This window comes from Miniopterus natalensis, chromosome 1, assembly GCF_054644295.1.
Source record: "Miniopterus natalensis isolate mMinNat1 chromosome 1, mMinNat1.hap1, whole genome shotgun sequence".
In the NCBI taxonomy this organism is placed as follows: Eukaryota; Metazoa; Chordata; class Mammalia; order Chiroptera; family Miniopteridae; genus Miniopterus; species Miniopterus natalensis.
The window spans coordinates 41919470-41946682 of record NC_142081.1 but is presented as its reverse complement, the minus strand read 5'-3'; the positions used below and the strand labels follow the sequence as shown (position 1 = coordinate 41946682).

General features: G+C 37.6%; 1 protein-coding gene across 1 annotated transcript in view; it reads left to right on the top strand.

Annotated features, from left to right (window-relative positions):
* The window catches only part of TRIP4 (thyroid hormone receptor interactor 4), a 52777-nt gene that overhangs the window by 14532 nt on the left and 11032 nt on the right, over window positions 1-27213 (top strand). The window contains exons 6-11 of the mRNA XM_016208598.2: window positions 1221-1347; window positions 3241-3456; window positions 8017-8143; window positions 12028-12215; window positions 16221-16345; window positions 17906-17997. Of these exons, the coding sequence (XP_016064084.1) occupies window positions 1221-1347; window positions 3241-3456; window positions 8017-8143; window positions 12028-12215; window positions 16221-16345; window positions 17906-17997 (875 nt within the window). The remainder of the gene's footprint in view (window positions 1-1220; window positions 1348-3240; window positions 3457-8016; window positions 8144-12027; window positions 12216-16220; window positions 16346-17905; window positions 17998-27213) is intronic.

Sequence of the window (27213 nt, the reverse complement as noted above, 5' to 3'; positions counted from 1 at the left end):
GCCAGGTGGGATATGATTTTTTTTCATTGATTCTAGAGAGAGAGCAAGAGAGAAAGAAACATCAGTCGGTTGCCTCCCATACGTGCCTTGACCAGGATCAAACCCACAACCTGGGTATATGCCCTGACTGGGAACATAACGCTTGACCCTTTGGTGCATGGGATGATGCTCTAACCAACTGAGCCGTACTGGCCATGGCTGTTTTTAAATTTTAAAAGAGATCTGACAGAATTTTATTTATTTATTTGTTTGTTTGTTTATTTATTTATTTTAGAGCAAGAGGAAGAGAGAGGGAGAGAAACATTAATGAGAGAGAAACACTGACTGGTTGTCTTCTGCACACATCCCAACCAGGGATCAAACCCAAAACCTGGGTGTGTGCTCTGACTGGTAATCAAACCAGGACCTTTTGGTACATGGGACAACCTCAGCCAACTGAGCCACACCAGCCAGGGCAACAGGATTTTGAACAGGTCTAGAGTTTTAGATAAAGAGAAAGGTCAGCCTTCATTATAGCCTCAATGTTTTTCTAACTAATTTTAGATCTTGGCTCATTGTCCTGGGATATAGAGATTTCTAGTATGCTATCATGAAGTAGATAACACATGGGCCAAGAAATGAATGTGGGCTTTATTTAGACTTAGACCTAAGTTTAAATTGTGTTTCTACTTTCTAATTTCTGAGTGAACTCAGTTAAGTGTATTATTTATGAACTTTGTTTATCTGTAAAACAAAGATACTACAAACTTTCTGACAAAATTATTGTGAGGATTAAATAATATGTATTAAATGCCGTTATCGAATAAGTTCTTATTTCTATTTCCTTTCTGCAATTTCTTTTTTTTCTTCCATTATTCCATTTTAAAAGTGTATATATATAAATTTTATATATATTCCATATATAAAAGTATGTTTAAGGGTGATATTCAGTACTACTCAATAAAGTTTTCATTTATAAGGCATTTTATATTGTGTTTAATTAAACAGTTTGGCACCCTTGGTGATCTAAATTTCCATAAGGGAAGAAATGGAACTTAACAGTTATTGAGAACCTATTACGTGCCAATGCCAAGCAGTGCTTGTGTACTTGTTTTCCTTTGAAATAAAGGCTGTTGGTCATTAGGGCAGAGCCAGATCTTCTGATTTTATTTTTTGCTGCACAGTGATACACTAATTTGTATTATAAACTGACACCATTTGGTTTTCTTACTGAATTTCAGGGACGGAGAATTCTGGAAAGGTGGACATCTCTACCAAGGACCTTCCTCACCAAGAGTTGCGATTTAAGTCTGGTCTGGAGAAGGCTATCAAGCATAAAGACAAACTGTTAGAGTTTGACAGAACTAGGTATGATGTGGTTAGAATAACAAATGCTAAGAAGTATACTAGTCCACAGATTCTTCCCATTAAAACATTATTTTGGCACTTGATACATTCTTAGGGATGGAGTATGAAAAAGATTACAGGAAAAGAACAGCTGGATGCTCTACATAGGAGGCTTACATATATTTTTTGAGTCCATGTTTGAATAAGATGGGCTCCCATCAAAAGGATCCTACCCTGAAACATTTTTTTATTTTTGGCAAAGTTGATTTGGGTTGAATAATTCCCCACCTGTTTCATTTGCTACCATTCAGCCATCATATAGATTAGAGCACCTACCATGTGCAAACTATTGTGCTGGACTCTGGAGTAGCTATAAGAAGTTCCCTCTGGGAGAGTGTAGGTAATACCATATCATGGGAAGGAATGATTTACCCTTCTCCTTCCCTTCGACGCTAAATTTGTTTTCTGATTCAATGATCAATATATTAAAATGTTTCTGAATTGGCTTTTACACTCCTATACTTTTGTCATTTAGCCCACTGACTTTAAGAGACAGAATTTGCTAGTTCTGTTTTTTATTTCTCTTTTATTTTTTTCTTCTTTTGGACCATGTTTTGGTTAAAAAAATATTTAAATAGGACTTAAACACTCACTTCTCAGATGGCCACTTGAGATTGTGAAGGTTCTTAGAGAGACAGCGAATCTCTTACTTGTAACTGAGCTGGTAGCTTATCCCTGGCATTATAAGCCTTTGTTTGGTTAGACACACTTTCTACTACCAAACTGTTTGCTGTGAATACATGAGATATCACTTTGAAAGCTATTTCTTAAGTCAGCCCATCACAAGGTTTGTAACTTAATGTTTACTCTTAATCCTTTAAATATCACTTTTAGCCCTATTCGATAAAACTTAACATAAGAAATAGAATTAGAAATGGAGTACATCTCTTGATAAATAAAAACTGGAAAAGTGTGTCTCCCTATTGATGTTGCCCTTTTGCCGATGTGTTCAAGGGCACCACTTTCATTATTTAGGTTCACATATAGGACCAATTTTCTCTTGAGCCTTCTTAAGCTTCCCACTCTCAATTTACTTTAAAACTTTTACAATTCCAGCTGAATCCTGAATAATTAAAATCAATATATGAATATGATTTGAGTGTTTCCCTATGCCTATGTATATTACAAATTTGTAATTATGCACAAATCCAGTTGATTTGTGACTTTAGAGTAGTCACTTAATTTCTGTGAGCCCTGGGTTTATTATCTGTAGAATGAGAGAGTGAATCATCGAGATTTTTTTCTACTTCTCAGTTTCTTTGTTGGTATAATCTTAGAAACAGGCCTGATTATCTTGGAACTTGGCCAGTATATTAGTGAGGGACTGGAGATTTGGGGAGGGGGACTGACATAGAGTAAGTAGGGTATTCTAAGAGCAAGCCACAGGACTTCGATCCAGATTAGAGCACCAATTTCTGAGGGAAAGGGTAGCAATTGGGACTAGCAAGAATAGGCTGGTTCCCAATTATAGAGGGACTGCCATACTAAGTAAGCTGCCAAGACATAAACTCAGATGCAGCAAAACCAGGCAGAAGCCCAGTTTTCAGAAGAGGAGGACTAGAATAGTAAGAAAGCTAGAAGGACAGTGGATTATGGTGCTGTCTTTTCCTACCTGAGGATGAGATTAGTTTTAGGAGCTGAGCTGAGCCTGCAATGGGGATAAGATATATGCAGAAGCTAAGAACCAGGCAGAGCTTGACTTGGTTTTGGAACATTCTGGAGCGTCCATATTTGAGATGGTAACCTTTAGGATAGCATAAGAGTGAGCCACCTTGAAACATTTTCCCAGTAATCAAGTTGCTATTTGTCCATAGGTGACCTAATTGCCATGGTGTGTTTTTTCCTTTTTCTTAGCGTTCGAAGGACCCAAGTAATTGATGATGAGTCAGATTACTTTGCCAGTGATTCTAACCAGTGGTTGTCCAAAATTGAGCGGGAAACTCTGCAGAAGCGAGAGGAGGAGCTGAGAGAATTTCGACATGCCTCTAGGCTCTCTAAGAAGATCACCATTGACTTTGCAGGCAGGAAGATCGTGGAAGATGAAAATCCACTAGCTGAGTATCATAGCAAGTAAGTGGGTAACAGCAGAAAGTGTCTGAAAAAAGGAGGTGGTTTGGCTGTAAAATATTTGCCCCATGTAATGGATCTATTATTTTTGTTGATTTTAAAAAATATGTTCATTTGGAGTAGAAACATGTAAGAGTAGCTAAGACAATTTTGAAAATGAACAGGGAGCCTGGACAGTGTGGGTCATTGGTTGAGCATCAACCTATGAACCAGGAGATCATGGTTTGATTCCCAGTCAGGTCACATGCCCAGGTTGCAGGCTCGTTCCCCAGTAGGGGGCCTGCAGGAGGCAGCTGATCAATGACTTGAATCATTGATGTTTCTATCTCTCTCTCCGTCTCCCTTCCTCTCTCTGAAATCTAAAGATATATTTTTTAAAAAAAGAAAAGAAACAGGGAGGGGAACTTGTACTACTAGATAATTACTGTAGTTTTATAAAAAACACACACAACTGTTTTTAAGACAATGAAGTAGCCCAGCCGGTGTAGCTCAGTGGTTGAGCATTGACCTATAATCCAGGAGATTGAGTTTTGATTCCGGGTCAGGGCACATGCTCGGGTTGCAGGCTCGATTCCCAGTAGGGAGCATGCTGGAGGAGGCAGCCAATCAATGACTCATCATTGATGTTTCTATCTCCCTCTCTCCCTCCCTCTTTCTCTCTCTGAAATCAATAAAGAAATATTAAAAAACAAACAAAAAAAATGAGGTACAGTTTGGGCACAGGAGTAGATCAATGAAACATAATAGAATCCAGAAAGAGACCCGTGTGTTTGCATTGTGTGTATGTGTGTGCATGGGTGTGTGTCTATATGTGTGTAAATTTAGTAATTGATAAAGGTAATATTTCTAAACAGTAAGGAAAGGATTAAATATATGATGGGATGATTGGCTACCAGCTTAGAAAAAATGACAGTAGATCTCTACCTCAAATCATTCTTTGATAGTTTGAAAAGTTAAATGTAAAAGAAATAAAAGAATCAGAAAGAAATATAGATATATAGGAGAATATAGTTATAGTCTTAGTGTGATAAATCTCTAAGCAGGATACAAAACCCAGAAGTCAAAAAGACATAAGATATTTAAAATAAAGTAAAAAAAAATAAAATAGAATTTAAAAGTACCAGACTTGGGAGGAAATATTTTCAACATTTTTAACAAAGAGTATTATATCTATAATATATAAAGACCTTCTGCAAATTAAAAGAAAGAGATCACATCCTGGCAAGTGTGGCTCAGTTGGTTGGGTGTCATCCCATGCACCAGGAGGTTGCTGGTTCGATTTCCTGGTCAAGGGCACATGCCCAGGTTGCAGGCTCGATCCCCAATGGAGAATGTGCAGGAGGCAGCTGATAAATGTGATGTTCATCTCTCTCTCCCTCCCCCTTCCTCTCTCTCTAAAAATCAATAAACTATTCTTTAAAAATATATATAAGTAGGTAAAAATAATAGAAAAGAAAAAGACCAAAAAAATTTCAGTAGAAAAATGGGCAAAGGCTAAGAATAGACAATTCACAGGTGAGAAAATAAAAATGGTCATTAAATATTTGAGAAGATGCTCAACTAGTTATGAAAGAGATGCAAACTTTTAAACATATGTATCATTAAATTGGCTACAATAAAATATATATAATTTTGCATAATCTGTGAGTATAGGAAAATAGGTGTGCTCTTTTACTATGAAAGGGAGTATTAAAATAGTATAGCCTCTTTCACGTATACAGCTTAGTGATCAGACAATCATATACCCTACAGTTGGATACCTTTTTAGGAGATAAACACAAGCAAGAGTAGGCTTTGAGGTGCTTACTGTCCTTTGTGTTCATGTGAGCATGAACAGTGACTACTATGAACTACACAGCAGAGGGTCTGTCTCTAATTCTGAAGTAAGTGTGTGTGTGTGTGTGTAAAATCACACACACAGCTGCACAGAAGGAGAAGCATAGGGAACCCCCACAAAATAAATAAATAAGTAAATAAATAAATAATAAAAAGAAACCAATAAAATGATACAACCTCAATACCAAGAGTGAACCATAATGTACACTATGGATTTTGGGTGATAATGATGTATCAATGTACGTTGATTGTTACAAATATACCACTCTAGTGAGGGATGTTTGATAATGGGAGAAGCTCTACATGTGTGGGGACAGGGAATATAGGGGGAAATCTCTGAACCTTACATTCAGTTGTGCTGTGAACCTAAAACTGCTCTAAAAAATTGAAAAAAATTGCCATTATCGCCACTTGAGAAGAGATACTCATATTGACTCCATCACAGTACTGTTTTCTGACACACATCTCTCTCTCTCTCTCTCTCTCACAAACACACACACACACACATATACATGTATGCAGTTGGATATTAGTGAACACAGTAGTGTTGAAAAGAAAGCACATAGAGATCTCGCCCTGTTTTCTGACACACCTCCCTCCCTCCCTCCCTCCCTCCCTCCCTCCCTCCCTCCCTCTCTCTCTCACACACAAACACACACACACACACATATACATATATACACGTATGCAGTTGGATATTAGTGAACACAGTAGTGTTTTTCACAAGGCCCGGTCCTTGTCTTTTCTCTTTCATACCTAGCAAACCCATCATAGAATTTTCCTAAACAAAGGTTATTCTCTCTCTCTAGGAAATTCTACCACTAGCTTCAGAATAATTATTTGTTCTCATCTATTATGTATATGATACACAAATATAAAGAAAAATAAAATTATTCCTGGGTGATGGGTTTAGGAATTTTTTATTTTCTTTCTATTAATTTGTATTTTCCAGTTTTTCCATAATAAAAATGGATTGCTTTTATAATAAAAATCATTTTATATCTAATAAAAAAAGGGTACAGCCTTTTAGAAAATGGACAGTATCTCAAAATTTAAATTGTGCATACTTTTTGACTTAACAGCTACACACCAGATATCAAATGCTAGTTTCTTCATTCTTTTCTTAGCAATTTAAAAAATATGTGCCATTCTGCCCTGCCTGGGTAGCTTGGTTGATTGGAGCAAAGTCCTGTACTCTAAAAGTTTGCGGGTTCTATTCCCAGTCAGGGCACATACCTAGGTTTTGCGATCAGTCCCTGGTCATGGTGCGTACAGGAGGCAACTGATCCCCTTTCTCTCTCACACTGATGTTTCTCTAACTCTATCCCCCCTTCCCCTCTCTCTGAAATCAGTAAAAACATATCCTTGGGTGAGGATTTAAAAAAATTGCCATTCTGACACATGAGAAATGTCATTTCATCATAATTTTTATTTATATTTTTATGCTTTGGTTGTATGCTAGTAAGTCTGACATTCTAAAAATGTATTGATAAGCTATTTGTATTATTTATACATTATGGAGTTCTATAGACTTACCACTATACTGTGTCTTAAATCTATTTCCTTCCTTCAGATCCCATGGCCCCCACCTTATTTTAGATTCACCTTTTCCTTCAAATTCTTGTACTCTTTTTTTTTTTTTTTTTTAAGCTTCATGCTTTTGTTTTTGCTTTTCCCTTGGTTTGGAAATCCCTCCCCTAACCTTTGCCTTTCAAATATCTACCTCTCTCTTGAACCTGCTTAGCACAGCACATGGGATAATAGGATAATAACCACCAGATGGATTGTGCCTTATAGTATTAATGACATCCTCTCATGTTTTGTTCATCGTTTTTATAGGTGTCTTAAACCTGTGACTAAGATTCAAAGCTTCTCGACAGCAGGAACCATATCCTCTACACCTTTTAAGTTGCCTTCCATATAAGAGAGTCCTAACAAGTAACTCTTTAATTGTAATTCAAGATCAGGTTCAGCCTTTCCTACTGGTAGAAGCTTTTCATTACATTGTACCTCAGAATCATCATCATCCACATTTGTCAAGCATCCAGCAGGGGCATGGAGTAAAGCAGCAAGTAATGTAGTGCTATAGAGTAGAATGGTTCCTGCAGGACCAATGATCTCTTACTATCCAGTAGAATTAGTTCCACAAATGAAAATTATCACATAGGTTTAGAATCAAATAGTCATAGCAAACACAACTGTAGGATATATCCAATGACTAAATAGTAGGTGCTACAGGACTTCAGAGAAAGGAGGAAGCACTTTTGTGTGGGGTCAGTAGAGGGCCTCAGAACTTCTGGGCCTTGAAGCAAGGCTAGAATTCAGATCAGCCTGAAGGAGTAGACAGGGACTCCTGAGTGGGCAGAGGAGTAATTGGATGTATTGAATTAATAGGCTGCCGTAGAATACTCTTCTGTGGGTCAGACTACTGTTCTAGGCAACTTTTCTAATCCTGGCATTTTAATAATCTAGTTAAGCAGATGAATGATTGTAGTGAGCCCTGCCTATTTTCTTAGCATTCTGCAACTTTTACTGACTCATGTTCCTTAGGGTTCTTGGAGTGAAGAGAAGGAAGTTTGGGTAGGGGTGGAACAGGGGAAGAGGCCATCCATGAACCCCTCTTTGAATTTGAAATTTTATTACTGTAGAAGGGTTTTTTATTGGTGGTAAGGATGTTCTGAGCATAGAGCATTACCATTTATTGCATCCTTTGATTTGTTATCACAGACTAGATGAAACAATACAGGCCATTGCCAGTGGAACCTTGAACCAACCACTGACCAAATTGGATAGATCTTCTGAAGAGCCTTTGGGAATTCTGGTGAATCCCAACCTCTGCCAGTCCCCTCCCCAGGTTAGTGGACCTTTGTTCTAACTGATAATGAGAGAAGTTTGGGCCCAGACATTTCTCCTTTCGAGTGTGCCTCTTTAGTAAGCTTTAAATACCAATCTGCTTTCTTAGCACACCCGCCAACCTTATTCTCCGGTTCAGTTTATTCCAGTCTTTTTGCAGCACTTCTGACAAGTTGACCTGTATTATCTTCTGAGTATTTCCAAAGAGAGGGTTTTGTTAATTACTATGAAGATTTGGATAATAATTCCATGGTCCTTTTCTTAATGTTTTTTTCTATATATTTTATAGAATATGGGTAGTCTCATAGAGTGATGTTTTAAATTAATACATGAATTCACATATTCATTGTTGTCATTTCTGTCAATTGCATTGAGCATCTGCTGTGTATAAGCACAGTAGAAAGTGATCAACCAGACATTACTTCTATTTTCAAAGAACTCATAAAGGAATAGAGAAAAAGATTACATAAACAGCTTTAAGACTAATGGAGATATAAATAAAGTAGAGTGGAAATTCAGAGGATGGAATTCCAGTTGAGGGAAAAAAATAGGTTTCTATAGGGAAGCTGCCATTCATTAAAAGTAAATATCCAAGAAAATAGATGTTTGGGGATGATGGGGAAAAAAATTCCAGGCAGAATGAGCTATGGGAATAAGACATGGGTACACAAAAGCTTGGGAGATATATACATGGAATACTAAATTTAAGCAACCTAGATAGTACTCATAAAAAAGATTACCATGGGAAATAGAGTAGGGTTGGGTAGGTAGAACCTGGGCTTAAATGTTTAGCTAGGAAGTTTTCATACTTTTATTTTGTAAATTAATGTGAGCCATAGAAGATTCTTTTTTTTTTTTTTTCATCCTCACCCGAGGAATTGTTTTCATTGCTTTTCAGAGAGAGTGGAAGGGAGAGAGAGAGAAACATTGATGTAAGAGAGACACATCGATTGGTTGCCTCCCACTCACAAACCGACAGGCCAGGGATCGAACCTGCAACCAAGGTACATGCCCTTGGTCGGAATTGAACTCAGAACCCTTCAGTCCACAGGTGGTTGCTCTAACCACTGAGCCAAACTCATTATGGCCCATAGAAGTTTCTCAAACAGAGAGGTGCAATCAGAGCAGTGCTTTAGACAGCTTAACTGGAAATATTTGTTCATTTGCACTGTGTACATGTCAGGTTTTTTGCTAGGTGCTGGGAAATTAAAAGGTAAAGGTGCAGCTCCTGTCCTTAAGGACTTCAAATTTAGTGGGAAGATGTGTTTGAATACAAATAATTACAATTCACTAATGTAATTGCTATGATAGACACATATCATAGGTACAGCAGGACTTCAGGACAGAGTTCATAAGCCCACTCAAGTCACAAAAGAAATAGTGTTTGAGAGGATACTTAAGGGATAGATAGGAATTTCCAAGCGACAAATCTGGGAAGGGAATTCTAGGTAGAAGGTACAACATGTACAAAGGCTCAGCAGTTTGAGAGCATTGGTAGGTTTGGAGAATTAAGGATCGTTAGAAGTTAAAATGGACTAGCAGGTATATTAGGTTACTTGGACTAGCAGGTATATTAGGCAGCCATGACAAAGTAGCACAACTTGTTGGCTTAAGACAACAGAAATGTATTCTCTCAGTTTTCAACACTGAAATCAAGGTGTTAGCAGGGCTGCACTCCCTCTGAAGGCTCTACTGGAGAAGCTCTCTTGCCTCTTTCAGCTTCTGGTGCCCACAAGGCAGCCCTTGGTTTGCAGCTATGTTGCTTAATCTCTGTGTCTGTCTTCACATGGCCTTCTTTGCTGTGTGTCTTTTTACTTTTATTTTTAGAGGACGTCTATTAAAGCTGAGAACAGTGAGACAAGAAAGGGCTGGGGAAATGAGCCAAGGCTGGTCTGCTTTGGCTCACTAAGAAGTCAGAGAAAAGGGGGGGCTTTGGGGACAGGCTCGGAGTTAGCCAGGAGGAATTGCCACTGCCCATTGCTGCCCTGGTGGGGGTCCCTTAGAGTTTAGGAGATGCAAGCCTGTGGGGGGAAGAAGGAGAGGAGAAAGGCAAGGACGTCCTCCAGGGAGGGGGAGCTTGCCTCCTGTGTGTCTTTGTCTCTGTGTGTTCTCTCCTTTTATAAGGGCACCAGTCATTAGATTTGGGGTCCACCCTAATCCAGTATTACCTTATTTTAACTTAATTATATCTGCAGAGACTCTGTTTCCAAGTAAGGTTCTGGGTGGACATAAAATTTTGGAGGATACTACTTAACCCAGTACAGTAGGCAACATCATATCATGAAAGCCTTTATGTCTCATGCTAAGGAGTTTTGTTTTTTCCTGAAACAGGCAAAGAAGGGGCCTTGAAGGATTTTAGCAGAAGATTAACTTGATTTCCATGCCCATATAGAGAATGGATCGGAGGGAGGAGTAAGACTAGAAGCAGGGAAATTGCAGTAGCACAGTGGGGAGAGTCTGAGGGCCTAAATTAGTATTGTTGCACTAGTAGGACAGTAGTTATTTAAACGCTAAAAATGTAGATGAGGAGACCAGTTAGCAGGCTCTACAATAGTATTATTGAAAGGTAATAGGAGATTAATTTAGCAAAGGGCTGTGAGAATAGAGAAACAAATGATCAAACAAGAACTGTAGTACAGATAGAACAGAGAATTTGGGCCTTAGAATTGTTCAAATACCAACATTTTTATGAAATCACTTATTTCCCCTGTAATGGATCAGTTCTTCCTTTGTGTTCCTACTTAAGAGTTTATATCCCTGTGTAGTATTTACTCAGTTCTGCCTTATATTTTGGATAGTTACTTATGTGTCAGTCTTCTGTTAGGATTGTAAGTTCCTTGAACACAAGAACCATATCTTTTTGTATTTTATGTGTTGCTACAGTATGCCTTTTCATATAGTTAAGTACTTGAATGTTTCTGTGTGTTTTTTTAATATACAACACAGTTGATTAGACTCATAAAATTTTATTGCAGGAAGATTGTCAGAGATTTATTTAGTCCAACCCCATCTTCTTACAGTTGAGAAACCGAAACCTTTAGGGGTTAAACAATTAGAGTTTCTAGACTACCACTCTACCATTTTTACCCTCTATAAATTACTAAATAAACAGTGAAAAAATTAAGACAACTAACCCCAACCTCACTATCCTAATAAAGCCTCTTTTTTTCCCCCCTTAAATTTCGGAGCACTCAGTCTTCTTGCTCTGGATGGAAGAAATATTAACCTTTGTCATTCTCTGACTGAACTACTGCCAGGACTCTTCAGTCACCTGTAATTACCTGTACCCTGTAATTTTCTATTCTCTTTACATGATGGGAGCCTTGTTTCTGTAGTACTCCATCTTCTCTTTTAGGGGCAAGTTGTTTAATGCAGAGTAAGAGAATACTTCATGCATCCAGTAGTTGGAACTGGTGCCCCTGACAACATCTGTTTGGCTTTTTCATGGTATCAGCACGTGATCCTGCCCCTAAGCTCATGAAGAATGTACAGACCAGAATGTTGAACCTTCATTTGGCTGATAGATTTATGTTGTGAAATTGTCCAGAATCCAATATGGATTATTAATAAGCATAAAATGAAAATAATTACAGACCAATTATTTGGTCTGATAATTGTGCTGTTGATGGAATTAGGAAGCTTTGTATGGAGATTTCAACATTCTAACTATCCTTTAAGATGGGACCTTGTTATCATACTTGGGGATACTACTGAATTTATACCTTTTCCAGCTTTTTTGGCCCTGTTTGAGGCAAAGATAGGATAACATTTCCTAAGAACATGTTCCCACTATGATTTCTTCATTATTAGCATTCATCTCATTTTTCATACATACTCCAGGTTCTTCCCTTTTCAGAACTGTGCGTTGGTTTTTTTCCTGTGTAGTGGATAGACCAGACAGGTGTAGCCTCACAGAAGAAGGCTTCCCAGTCAGCAGGATCAGAACTAGAGTTCAACTCATATCGGCACCAGTTGCGAATCCAGGATGAAGAATTTCAAGAAGGCTTTGATGGTGGCTGGTGCCTTTCTCTGCATCAGCCCTGGGCTTCTCTGCTTGTCAGAGGGATTAAAAGGTAAGAACAGAAATGAATCTTGGCAGTGAGAGATTTTACAGTGACATAAAGTTGATTTAGAATTATGGATTGGAATTTATTTTCTCTAGTGATGATTTATAAAACTCTTGAGTACATAAAACTTTAAGCAATATATTCATGTTACTGACTTGATAATTGGGATTTTTTTGTTTTTTTTTACTGAATAGTTTTAAAAAACTGAGGTTAAAATGGCTAAAGATTTTAGTTATAACGAAGAATAGAATACCAGTTTTTTCATCTTTGCAGGAAGTCTATTGATTAAACTTATCTTGACATTGCCTTTGTAATATAATATTCAACAACTTTAATGGTTTGATCCTATTTGAAATTCAAAGTTTTTAATGCTTATTAATTTTTTAGGAGACTAGCCTAACTGGTTTTGTTTTTCTTTCTCCCTTTCTCTCTCTTTCTTTCTTTCTTTCTTTCTTTCTTTCTTTCTTTCTTTCTTTCTTTCTTTCTTTCTTTCTTTCTTTCTTTCTTTCTTTCTTTCTTTCTTTCTTTCTTTCTTTCTTTCTTTCTTTCTTTCTTTCTTTCTTTCTTTCTTTCTCTTTCTTTCTCTTTCTTTCTTCTTTCTTTCTTTCTTTCTTTCTTTCTTTCTTTCTTTCTTTCTTTCTTTCTTTCTTTCTTTCTCTCTCTCTCTCTCTCTCTCTCTCTCTTTCTTTCTCTTTCTCTCTCTCTCTCCTCTTTTCTTTTCCCTCCCTCCCTCCCTCCCTCCCTCCCTCCCTCCCTCCCTCCCTCCCTCCCTCCCTCCCTTCCTTCCTTCCTTCCTTCCTTCCTTCCTTCCTTCCTTCCTTCCTTCCTTCCTTCCTTCCTTCCTTCTTTTTTTTTTCCTTCCTTTCAAGTAACCAGATTGAGAAACTATTTTACCACAAATTCCCGTTCTACAAAAAGTGGGGGAAGTAGTGAGGGATATAGTAGAGGTATAATAGAATTGAGTTGTACCTATTAATGGTGGTAGTAATAGCTTATAATCCCATGATTTCATATGTTTCCCTTCAATTCAATTTTTAAAAATAGTTGGGTGGTGGGTTTTTGTTTGTTTGTTTTGCTTTTGTAACTGTAAATAGAAAATTGGAAAATACAGAAAAGTAGCTAGAAAAAGAAAGATCATCTATAATCCCATTACCTAGAAACAATTACTGTTAGCATTTTGGAGTGTTTATATTCTTTTTCCTATGCAAATTGTTATATAGTAAGGTCATAATATATATTTGTTTGTGTTTTTCTTCTTCCGTTTATCATTACAGCATTTGTTTTTCCTTTTTTTATCCAGTTTTATTAAGATAAAATTGACATACACCCTGGCCCACCACCATGGCTCAGTTGGTTGAGCATTGTCCTATGTACCAAGAGGTCCCTGGTTCAATTCCCAGTCAAGGCACATGCCCAGGTTGTGGGCTACATCCCCAGTAGGGGGCGTGCAGGAGGCAACCAATGGATGTTTCTTTCTCTCATTGATGTTTCCCTCTCTATGTCCCTTCCTGTCTTTCTAAAAAAACACACAAAAAAACCCAATAGCCTGGCTGGTGTGGCTCACTGGTTGAGCGTCAACCATGAACCAGGAGATCCTGCTTTGATTCCCTGTCAGAGCACATGCTTGGGTTTTGGGCTTGTTCCCTGGTGAGGGCCATGATGGAGGCAGCTGATTGATGATTCTCTCTCATCATTGATGTTTCTATCTCTGTCTCCCTCTCACTTCTCTCTGAAATCAATTCAAATATATTTTTTTAAAAAGAAAACCAATAAAAAAATTTTTTTTAAAAACGATAAAATTGACATATAACATTGTATTTGTTTAAGGTATACAACATAATGATTTGATATATGTGTATATATTGTAAAATGATTGTCACAATGAGTATAGTTAACATCATCACCACACAGTTACACATTTTTTTGTTTTTTGTGATGACAGCTTTTAAGATCTACTCTCTTAGCAGCTTTTAAATATATATAATATTGTTAACTATAGTCACTGTGTTGTACATTATATCCCCAGGACTTATTTATAATTGGAAGTTTGTTACTTTTAGCTACTTCCCCCATTTCTTTCTGACAACCACCGATCTGTTTTCTGATCTATGAGTTTGTTTGTTTTTCACATTCTACATATAAGTGAGATCATACAGTATTTTTCTTTGTCTGGTTTATTTTACTTACCAAATGCCCTCAAAGTCTATCCATGTTGTTGCAAATGGCAGGATCTTCTTCATTTTTATGGTTGTGAATAATATTTCATTATATATATATCACATTTTTTAATCCATTAATTTTTCAGTGGACTCTTAGGTTGTTTCTATGTTTTGGCTATTGTGAATAATTCTGCAGCCAATATGGGAATGCCGATATCTCCTTCCTTCTTATTTTATCAGTTAGAATTTTATATGCCTGGCAGTGTCCTAACTCATAACAGTAGTAATATCTTATACTTAAATAGAATTTTACCATTTTCAAAGCAGTAGCTCTATGAAATAGATCAAGTCAGTATTATTGTAATCTTGGACAAATGAGGACACAGAGGCAGGCAAAGGTAAACCCTACAGCTACTGGCAGAGATGGAACTAGAGTTTAGGTTTCAAAGTGCTTTTTCCACTCTCACTGTGTAAGCTTGAGTCATTTTTCTATTTTCCTGAAATAAAATTTATTATTGGCATTTAGAACAATCATTTGTGCTTAGGTGTTTTCATGATTAGTTGTTATTTCCCTCCTTCATTAGGATGCATTATCATTTTTCTCCCTTCTTGAAGGTCAGGCTTTCTTGCTTTGTCTCCTAATTGTTTCATAGTCCATGTGTGTAGTGCTGTTAAGCAAGTGCATGCAACTCTGCTTCTGCTCCAGGGCAACTAGGCCTTCAGATGTCTGTTCTCTCATTCAGTTCTCTGCAGTTGAGGTGTCTTCCCTTTTTAAAGTAGAAAACTAAACAGCTTGTTCTCTGCCAGGGAATCAGAATGTGTACATTTCTCTCATCCTATTTTGGATCTGTCTTACTCAGATTTTCTCACTAAAAAGAACAGGATGAGCAGCTTCTAACCCACAATCACTAATCCCACAGAAACAAAGTGGGTGGTTCTGCCACACTTGTGAGATAATTTCCCCAGTAACCCTTCAGGTTATTTGGTGTAGAGGGAAGGAATATATTGATTCATTTCTCATTTACTGAATACTTACTATGTGCCTACCAGTCTTCCAATTCATCTACATTGGAAAACTAAGGATATGAGAAATTGCCTATTTCCCATTATAAGAATAGTATCATAGGGATATGTCATCTAGGTACTTTATTGTTTGGTGTGAACTAAAAGAGAAACATCTTTTTGTAATCCTTGGAGTAATTAAATTCTCTGAAATGCATTCTGTTATTCCATTTAAAGATTCTTTCAAACTAGTGAACAGGTTGTTTAATTATCTACAAAGAACATAACCCTTTATAAAATACTAGGAAAATATAAATGAATGTGATTGCAGTTTAAAGAGTAAAGATGATAGACATTTTTATTTACTTAAATTCTATTAAATAATAATTATAAAAGTAACTATTCTTGAGGAGTTATATGTGGGTGAGAATTTTTCTGTCAAGTTAGAGAACAATAAACAAATCTTTCAGGAAAAGGTTAGCCTTTGACTCAAAGAAGCGCAAAGATTTCCATTTTTGCGGGACAGCTTGGATTCCTTGAAAATAGAAGATTTGGATTATAGAAGGCCCAGGGCTTATGAAAGCCCCCATTCTGAGTTATAGAGATCAGATTTTAAAAAAATAGAAGCTGAGATGAATTGTCTTTGTTCTTATAATAGGAAAGACTAGAGAACACGGTTCATACTCAAGTAAAGGGTATGGTGGGAGAATTGTTTTTCACAAAAAATACTCCTCTTGCTGAGGTATCATCTTCAGATCTCTTTGCTCAACTGGATAGTTTGCTGTATATTATGAGATCCTCCAGGACACTAGAATTTAGATTCTTCCTGCTAAATGTATACTTGTTTAAGGGTGGAAGGCAGAAGTTGGTACACCCCTCACAGAGGACGACTTTGGATAGCAGCCACAGCCAAAAGACCCTCACCTCAAGAAGTCTCAGAACTCCAGACTACATACCGTTTTCTTCGTGGGAAAGGTAACCACCATATATTCTCCTATTAGTCTTACTTTGTTGAGAGAAGTCATTGATATTCACATTTTTTAATTTCCTTCTTGTGACTTTATTTTTTTTGGGGGGGCTAAAAGTATGAAAGTGACTTTAAACTTTATGTGTGTGTTTGCTTGTTTAGTGGCAAATCATAGACAGCCATTGAAAGCATTAATTTACCAAATAGTGCAAATAAAAATATCAGCTCCCAATACCAGAAATCAACCAACTAGTCTTAGTATTTTTGTGGTTTTTTTGAACCTCACCCAAGGATATGTTTTCATTGATTCCAGAGAGAGAGGAAGAGAGAGGGAGAGAGAGAAACACTGATGTGTGAGAGAGATACATCGATCCACTGCTTCCTATATACCCCCCAAGAGGGGATCAAACCCGCAACCTGGGTATGTGCCCTGAGCAGGAATCAAACCCATGACCTTTCTGTGTACGCATTGATACTCCAATTGAACCACACCAGCCAGGACAGTCTTAGTTTTATCTGAAGAATTTTTCTCCAACTTTTTTTTTTTTTTTTATAGTGAGAGTAAAATGACTACTATAAACTCTAGGATCTTTAGATTGGGAAGAACAACCGCAAATAAGAATTTTTATCGGGAGTGACCCATGTAGGCATTTGCTATTGGATTTGCACAAATCAGAGTTGGTTGACTTAAGCAGTATATTTTGGGAATCACCCCCAGCACACTAAATTTGGATCCTAAAATACACTCTGACCCTTGGGTGTCTTGTTTTCCTTCCTTTTATCCAGATCATACAGTTCTTTTTAAGATAGAATGAGAGGATAATTATAGAAACACCTATAAAAGACTTTTTGTTTTTAAAGATTTTTTATTGAATTTTAGAGAGAGAGAAAGGGAGAGAAAGAAATATCGATGTGAGAGAGCAACATTAATCAGCTGCCTCCTGCACGCCCCCTAGCAGGGATCAAGCCCACAACCTGGGCATTTGCCCTGGCCAGGAATCGAACCAGGGAATCGAACCAGCGACCTTTTTAGTGCACAGATGACACCCAACCAGCTGAGCCACACCAGCCAGGGCAACACCTATAAAAGTTTTTAAGAAACCAAGCTTTAGGAATCAAAAATACATGTTTCCATAAAAATGAATTTCTGTTTTGACTGATAATAACTTAAATTTGTGTGTTCTGACATTCTTAATGTTTTGTTTTGTTTTTAATTTTTATGGGTTTTCTCTTGACACTTATAGCTTCCTTCTAAAACCTATCATCACCAAACTCCAGTCTGATACAGTTGAGTGTAGTGGAATTGATTTGTTTGAAGTGAAGTTGTGGGGTCCTTGAACTTCAGTGGTGTGTAATTTTCATATAACTTAGGATATGGATAGTGGACTAAGCCAGCCATCAAATTTTTTGCTAAAATATCAACAGTTGAGCCAAATGCAGACCTCATTGTTTTCCTTATGTCTACATATAGATAACAGAGAAAGTGGTTTGTTCAGAATTGAAAACAGATTTGTGAGTTCCAGGGTCACAAAGAAGAAAATTTAATCAATCTGTTATTCTTGATTCAGATGTGGAATTTCCCAATGACTATCCATCAGGTTGTCTTCTGGGCTGTGTGGACCTAATTGACTGCTTGTCCCAGAATCAATTTAAGGATCAGGTGAGTAAGAATTCTTCTCTTGGACAGATGCTTGGTTCACCACCATAGCTGACCTATATAGGTCCTTCAACACAGAATATCCTGAAGATAATAAGGTGCTAGCAACTGAATTTGGACATGTGAAGAGAAACATTTAATTAGGAAATATTGGGAGGAGAAAACGCCAGGGTAGAAACAGAAAAAATGTAGTGCTGCTTTGGTTTCTGGTATATGGAGGACAGATACATATACATTTCTGTATAAAAAACTTTTGCCACAATCCAGCTATCATGTATAGGGTCCACATCCCTTAGTAAAAGTTTGCTGCTTTTGGTGAAGAAAGCCTCCATTATCCCGTGAATTATTTCAGTTAAGTGGTGGGAATGGTAGAATTTGTTATTACTTATTCTGGAACATTTGGTCTGGGCCAGAGAATTCATGATAAGCAAATGTTTGACCTCTGATTGCCTGGATTGTGCCAAGTTTTGGGGGTGTGTGTGTTTATGTGTGTATTTTTTTTTTTTTTTTATCATTCAAGATTGAACTGGCATAACTAAGGGACATTTTTGAACAGCAGAGGGAGCTGAAGGACTTTAGCTTAATTGGAAAACTTGAAATTTAGAGCCCTATGTTTAGACTCAGACTAGAGAAATCCAAAATGGGAAGGTCCGTCCTTGAAGCATGAAGAGTTTTACCTAACAGTACAATTTTCCTATTCTTTGAATAGTCACTTTAAGCAGTAGGGCTTCCACCATTGTGCTTAAGAAAATGTTCTTCAGCTTAGTTTTTCTCAGTAAATTCTTTGCTTTCCAGACTTATTTCCCTTTCACTAGTGTTATTACTGCCTGAATTTTTAAAAAAACATTATTTCTATCTCACCTTCTGTATCCTTTCCTCACAGATTTTAGCTAGTAATTATTATCTCTAGTTTTCTGTCTTTCACCTCCTCTGCCTTTCTCTGATTACTCTATGCATATGAGCACAATGCATGTAATTTGGCATGAATTTTTACTCCTAGCATTTTTTTCTGCTCTTAGCACCTGATCTAGACCTAGGCAAAACCATAGACATGTGGAGGCTCTTCATTTTCCATACCCTTGTGCCTGTTCTATCTGTCTTAGGGGCCCTTTGCCCATTTTTTCAGTGTCTTTTTTTCCTCTACCCTTCTTTTTTTTCTTTCTGTTCTTTTTCTAGTCTAGAAATAATATAAGAATCCCTTATATTAATGTAGGCTTTATAGCTTTAGAGACTCTCAATTGTTAACAGTGTAGTACAACGTAACTTTTCTTCTTAGGATATTTGCATTCTAAAAGAGGATCCAGGAGCATCTGGCAGTGTGGGTGGTGGTTTTTGGCAAGGGTCCTTCCTTTACTTTCTCATTTGTCAATCAAGCAAACCACCACCTGATGTAAGATCAAATGATTTATATCCCTAGACAGTTAGCCAATCTTCTTTCTGCCACAATTTATGTAGAAAAGTTTGGGAAACTATAATCCTAGTATATGGAGTAACACAAGGCTTACAGAAATTAGAAATCTAATTAACAAAATAGATCTTTGTGGTTTCTCCAGGTTACCTGTCTTTCAGAGTAGCATGATACTCCTCCTTGAGCTGATATTCTGTCTTTTATCCTGAGAAATCTGAGGATAGCACATAGAAGTGTAGGGGTCCTCCCGTATGTTTCTAGCTGGAGGTCATGGCAACTCTCCTTATGAATTTCCCTGATGTGTGACATTAGAATATCCCAAAATGCCAGAAGCCTCTAAGCTTCATTAAACATAAGAATCTCATACTTATTATTCCTGTGGTCAACTTTTATGTGGCTTTTCCCCATTGTTTCTATTCTGTGTTTGAGCGTAGCACATGAATGTATTCAGAATTGATATTAGCCCTATTTGATGATTGTTTATCAGGTAAGGATCTTACTACTTTTAAAATTGTAACTTTGGTATTTGGCTGCTTTCAGAAAATGTCTCAAGCATTTTCTCTCTCTCTTTAGCTAGGGTTCTGTGATGTACGAAATGTGATTGCCTCGTCTGTTTTACCCACCTTATTCTCATTTCTGCAAGAATGAATTGAGAGTTTAGGATTAATAACCCTAAACTAGCATTTCCCAAACAATTCCATGGCGTAATTGTTCTTTGAAAAAAAGCATGGGGAGAAGAGGTGTTGTGAGGTTTCCATGGACACATACATTTGGAAAATGTATTTGGATTAAATAAATTTGTTTACTGAAGAACTCAGAACCCTTAATATGCTAGTGTGTATTATGACTCTCTGATATATATGGTGGATATAACTTGCAGTGTTCACAAAACTTTTTGACCACAACCTGCCTCCCCCCCCACACACACTACCTACTTGCATATGCAGAACTGGTGTCTTGTGATGTGTACAGTTTAGGAATTGCTAGTCTAGGTATGTTAGGTTTTCTCTCATCCTCATAGGTCAGCTGACTGAGGGAGAATCATACAGGAGACACTTTCCTGACCTAAGTCTTCTTTCTGCATTTCCGCACTCATTTCTCATCACCCAGCTGAACTGCGTTTTCTTTGAAAACCTATGTGGATATAGTAATTTTTATTTCAACTGAAACCAACCTTCTGTGTGACTTGGACCACATTTTACTTCTCCATCTTTTTCCTAACTTTTCTCTTCTCCAAAGAAACTCAGTAACTTACTTCCTAACCTCACATTCTTTGCCTTTCTTTGATTAGTTAAAATATACTAAGTCCTCACTATTTTCAGCATAGTGTGATCATTTAGTTTAAAAAAAATAACAGAAAAGGTTTTATTAGTGGTTGTTAAAAATCAAGAGCACTACACTGTAAGTGGCTTTAAAATATGTGCTTAAAGTGCTTTCCCCTGAGCTAAGAATTCATCTTCCTTTTATCTTCTAAGAATAGTCTGGCTGGCATGGCTGATTTGTGCCAGAAAAAAAAAATCCCACTAGACCTTCAACCTCCTGAGTAATAGCAGGGGATCAACCTAGACAAGGTAGGAGTGTTACAAAAAGTGCTGTAGGCTCAACTCAGGAGACCAAGGTAGATGAGAGCCATCTAGTTAAAACTTCTGTATTCCCCTGGAAGGAGCCCATGCCGTTTGCCAGCGTTTTATCTGCCAGCAGCAGATGTAAGCTCTCAAAAACAGCAGGGAGGATGTTAACTGCAACAATGCATCAAGGCTGCGGTTTGTAACCTCAATAGTAAGGCAGTTAAAACTTTTTTTTTAAACAAAGACATTTTGATTGCCAAATCCATAACCATTAGCAGCTGTGGTTTGAACAGTTCTCTAGACCTAACAAGTTTTCAAACAAAAAGTTGAGTTGGTGGCTTTTGTTTCTACGTGTCTGTGTTATGTTTGTGCTATTTATATCTCTGCCTTCAATAGAAAATCTGATTTGTCTGAAACCTCCAAGGTCATTGATTATTCAATTTCTTCTGTACTGAATCCATTTCTCTCCTGCCAGCTTACTGACCCTTTAGTCCATTTGATATTATGGTTTTTATAATAACCAAGACCCTATCTTTAAGGAATTATGATGAAGCAGTTCTGTGTGCCTATATAATTGCATTAGCAATAGAAATGCAGTCTTCCAGTGGGGAAGACTTCTATACAAGTATCCAAGTGATGCAGATCAGGAAGATTGCAGATACCACTTCATATGTGGAAATCATCAGCTTCTATTGCCAATGGATTGTCTGTAAGTCTGAGAGGTTAGAAGTTAGAAAATGAAGGAAGTAATTAATAGTCGACATTCAAGTCAGACATTGGCCTTTAATAATAGAGTCCCCAAATTCTCTTTTAAAATATGTGAAAAAGACCCTGTGTGGCTCAGTTGGTGAGCATTGTCCCATGGACCAAAAGGTCACAGGTTCTATGCCTGGTCAGGGCACATGCCTGGGTTGCCCGCTTGATCCCCAGTAGGGGGCGTTCAAGAGATGTTCAGTAGGGCGTTCAGTAGGGCGTTCAGTAGGAGTCAGCCAAGAGATGTTTCTCTCTTCCTCTTCTCTGTCTAAAATCAGTAAAAACATATTTAAAAATATATACATGTGTGTGAAAAGGTCCTCTCTGTTTTAGTGAGAAAACTTGCCAATTTATAGACCTAAAATGTATATTCCTAAGGGATCTTCGGGGCTGTATCTGAGAACCAACAAAGGGGAATTGAAAGTCTGCCACAATTAGCCTAACCCTAGGCAGCTCTTTAAAATCACAGCTTATTTGAATGAGAGAGGCAATGTATTTTCAGAGGCTGGTGACAACTAGAACGTTTACTAGAGTTTTTGACGGTGAGAACAGACTGTCGAGTTTTTTGCAATCTGAGTAGCAAGTGTTCACTTAATGAATTGAGGACAGCCATGTACATTTTTTAATAATCTAGGAAGCATGATGCTTTCTGTTGTATTTATCCTCAAGAGAGAAAGGGAATATCAATATTTTTATGTTCATTTATGTACATGTTTTAATGTTTAGCTTTTCGTCTGAAAACGAACATATAATTCTTAAGATTTTCTTAAGTATTTATTCACCAATAAATACTTGAGCGTCTACCACAAATCAGACAGTTCTAGACACTAAAGGAAACAAGTTCAATCAGGCATAGATTCTGTCAGAATGTTTGAAAGACCACTAAGTAGATAAGATACGTATGTAAACCAAATACAAAATAGAAAGCAAAGACAACAGTTTCAAGAGAAGTAAGGACTATCTCTGAGGAACTTAAAGGAGGGAAAGTCTGCTTCCAGCTGGAAGGGGTTAACAGAAGACTTTATGAAAAAGATGGCTTTTGAATTAGCCTTGAAGGGCAGTAATAATAAAATCTATTACTTTTTGATCATTTATTATGTGCTAGGCCTATTATGTATGTTATTTTCTAATCCTCACAACAACTCCAAGCAAGGTATCATTACCCCTCTTTTAGAAATGAGAGAACTTAAGATTAGGAGAGTTAAAATAACTTGTGTACTGTTAGTAAATGGTAGAACTGGGATTGCTGTTCAAGTTTTCCTTCTTAGATGGTAGAAAAGCATATTCCAAGGAGAGGGATTAAGGTGAGGTAGGGGGTTATGGGCCTGGATGGAGAGTAATGGCAAACCAGTGTGTTGAGGGAAGAGTGTGAGTGAAGGGGAAGAAGTAGCAAACAAAAATGGAAAGGTATGTTCTGGTCAGAGGTAGATTCCTTTGAATGACAGGGTATAGGGGGGAGACTTTTTTCTGTAGCCAGTTGTGGGATGGGGAAAGGTGTTTTGAAGGTCCTCAGAGCCTTGCTTGAGGAAAACAAATCTGGCAGCAATGTAGAAGATGGATTGCAGGGAAAACGCTTAAGGTAGGGAGACTACTGAGAAGGCAGTTGTCATCCAAGGTAGAGATATTTTTAAAAATCTGGTCTAGGATAATGCCAGTGGAATTAGACAAGGGGAGGACAGATGCAAGAGGTTTTATGTAGGTAGAATCAATCACTTGATGTGACACATTCATTTTACCTGTAAATAAACCCAGGCTTAGAGAGAAAGTGGCCTGCTTGATCTAGAAGGAATCTGCTGTAGTCTTGCTATCTTACTGCAATCTGTTCAAGGCTTCTTGATTTGTCATCCAGTCTACTGTATGAACCAGGTGACAGATCATCTCCTATTTAATATTTTATTGCTCAGAATATTACACATCATACATTCATGAAGTATTTATTGACCATGTACCAGGCACTGTGCTAAAAAGACTGAGGATCCAGAGTTTTAACAAGATTTTTTTTTAAATATTTTTTTATTGACTTTAGAGAGAGGAAGGGAGAGAAAGAGAGAAACATCGATGTGAGAGAGGAACAGGGATCAGTTGCCTTCCACATGTGCCCCAACCAGGGATCAAACCTGAAACCTGGGTATGTGCCTTGACCAGGAATCTTTCAGTGCATAGAATGATGCTCAACAAACTATGCCACATGGGCCAGGGCTTAACAAGATATTTTATTCCCCCTAGATCTTTAAGTCTACTAGAAGATACTGAGACAAGAAAACCCAACCATAGTAATTATCATTTGAACAAAGGAATACACAAAAGAGGGAACCTAACCCTAACTTAACTGGAGGTAGAATAGGGAAGGTTAAGGAAGCTTCTAAAAAAAGTCAGTCCTAAAGAAGGCAGAATTTATACCTTCCTCAATATACTATGCTATATCATGTGTCTGTGTTCTTGTCCACCAGGAGAGTTCCTATTTAGTCTTTAAATGGCTCAGTTGTCATTCTTTCAGTAGGGTCTTCCCTGACCTCAGCCTATTTCCTCCTTAACAGGATGGTAATTACCAAAAATAAAGTAAAATAAATGTTCACATGTAGTTTCTTTAGGTGGTTACCATATATGTCTTACTCATCTTTTTATCTCCAGTGTCCTAGTATATAGCCTGGCACATAGTAGGTGCTCAGTAGAGGTGGTAACAATATATTGAAAGGCAGGCAGTGGTTTATATATGAAAAGCCTTAAATGCTTTGTGAAGGAATTTGAATTATATTCTGAAGGCAACCAAGTGATATAATGAGATGTGTATTTTAGAAAGATTATCCTGGCAGCAGTAGGAAAGATGGACTGGATCAGGCGAGCCTAAATACAAGGAAATGATTGTCCGGGTGAGGCATGATGAAGGCCTGCAACAATATTCTGACAGTTGAGTTAGTTAGAAAGGAACAGATGATTGAAATGTTTAGGTCTTGGTTATTTGATTGGATATGAAGAATGAGAGAAAGAAAGAAACCTAGGGTAAACTTGAGGGCTGTGGTGAGTGGGTGAATGGTAGTACCATTAGTCCAGATGGGGTATACAAAATAAGAGAATTTTAATGTAAATGACTTTTTAAAATAAATGAGCTATGGCAAAGGAAACCTATATTGTAGCAGTGAGGGGTTCTCTAGTGTGTGATCACCATACCCAAATCAGTTTTTCTGTATTTTTTCATTTGCATAGTTTAAAATATTTTAATTTGTTTTGTTCTAAAAGACAAATGTTATGTGATAAAGGGTACTGTTAATGTTAATAATGCCAGATTACTTGATAATGATCTTACCTTGATATGTTAACTGAGGTCAAAGGATTGTCTGAGCTCTGCTTCAGAGTAGTTCTCAGTTGAGTCAAACCAGACATTGGGAGATAAAATTTAAAATTGGCAGATTCCTTAACTCAAGAGGAATCTTAGCATTCTGAGGCAATAGTCCCAGGGTAGAGTTCAGTGGTTAAGAACCTTAAAATTAATTAAGAGCAATTTTCTTTTGGTTCTTACTAGTTTAAGTTGGAGTGAAAGCCTGCTATATGAAAATTAAGACCAAAAATAATTGTCATGAATGGGTGATTCCCATTTAGGTCTTGAAAGGTCAGGGCAAAAAAGCTATGAGATTAATTGTAGAGAGAAATACAGTGGTACTTCGGTTTTTGAATGTTTCAGTTTACGAACGCCGTAAACTCGGAAGTAAATGCTTCGGTTTTCCAACATGCTTTGGAAGTCGAACATGCCACATGGCTTCCACTGAGTGCAAGATCCTGAGGCCTGCCCGGCTGGGCGTGGCTCAGCAGTTGAGCATCGACCTAGGATCCAGGTGATCGGGGTTCGATTCCCGGTCAGGGCACATGCCTGCGTTGCAGGCTCGATCCCCAGTTGGGGGCGTGCAGGAGGCAGCCAATCAATGACTCTCTCATCATTGATGTTTCTATCTCTCTCTCCCCCTCCTTTTCCTCTCTCTGAAATAAATAAAGATATATTAAAATATATATATATATCCTGAGGCCCAACTGTTGACTGTTGATCCCTCGGTTTTCAAATGTTTCAGAACTCAAACAGTTCTCCGTAACAGATTATATTAAAAAACTGAGGTACCACTGTACTCGATTGAGTTCTGTTGTATTTGGAGGTACCAGCATAGGATTCCAAAAGGCACAATAAGCCACAGGAAATTTTACTATGAGTAGGATGGGACCAGGAGACCAATGCTTTGTGGCTTCAACCAGTTCATCTTCCTCAAATGACTGTAAGACCCATAAGCTACCTGTTGCTTCTTTTCACTTGGAGCAAATATGAATTGTCTGTGTGTCATTGAGCTGGAACCACCTGTCTTTGATACATGATTTGAATTGGGTACTGGTACATGGGAGTTCAGTTATCCCACTTTGGGCCAGCTAGCATGATCTTTATCCAACCCTAATAAAATATACAGTAGTCAAAGTATCCTGATCAGTGTTACCCTGATGTGAGAAAACTTTTGTCCTCCAGTATAGTGGGGGTGCTAGTTATTTTTTGAACACCTTGAGTGGCTTTGAAGGAAAATGTAAACAAGAACTATTTGTCAGAGAACACGGTTGCTTTCAGGATCTGCTTCTTTGAATCTATTGTGCTTGTGGCCTTTTTATCAGACTCATTTCCTTCTCTCTTTCTGAGTATTATCACCTCGATCTACTTGGAGTTGTTTTTCAGCTAACTAGATTTCAGAATCTGATTTTATGTCCTATCTAGTTCCTCAAAGTTTTAAACCAAGAAAACCTACAGCAAATATATGTTCCTTGTCAGTGACTTTTTTCTTGACTGCTTTAGCTCTTAGTTCTCTGGAGACAGGTGTAAAATTTATAGGTCATCTGGGGATTTGTGAAGAGTGACATCATTTAGGAGTTACTGATCATTTCAGTACAGGACTAAATGGAGACATCCTTACAGAGCTGGTGAAAATGTCCACTTGGTTCCGAATCAGTAGTGGTTGCCCAAAAACTACTAAACTTTTTTTTTTCTTTAATGAAAATGGTAAAAGAAATGTTTTCTATATGACTGATGGACAATTTTCCTCTGGAGGGGAGGGGAAGATAGCTGTTTAATAATTAATTACCATTTATGTTAGACAGTTGTGAAACTTGTGAGGCATGAAAGAAGAGTCCACTGTAACTCCCCTGGTGCTCAGGTGGGAAACCAGGTGATAGGAATCATGTTGTCTTTGGCAAGGACAGTAGCAACTTCCTGAGGAGTCTGTTACTGAATCTGAATGGTTGCTTGTTTGATCTTATAACCCACAATGTCTACTGTACTATGTCAGTGATCCTTAATCTAGCATTCTCTTTAAATTGGATATGACATCAGAGTTTAACCACATTCTTCACAAATACAAATCCTCCTCTCTTAATTTACTCTTTCTGAGTCAGCTGCATTTTAGTCTTTTGACTTCCAGACCAAAAATTCCTTTCTTGTCTCTGACTTGTTAGTGTATAATGTGGTCC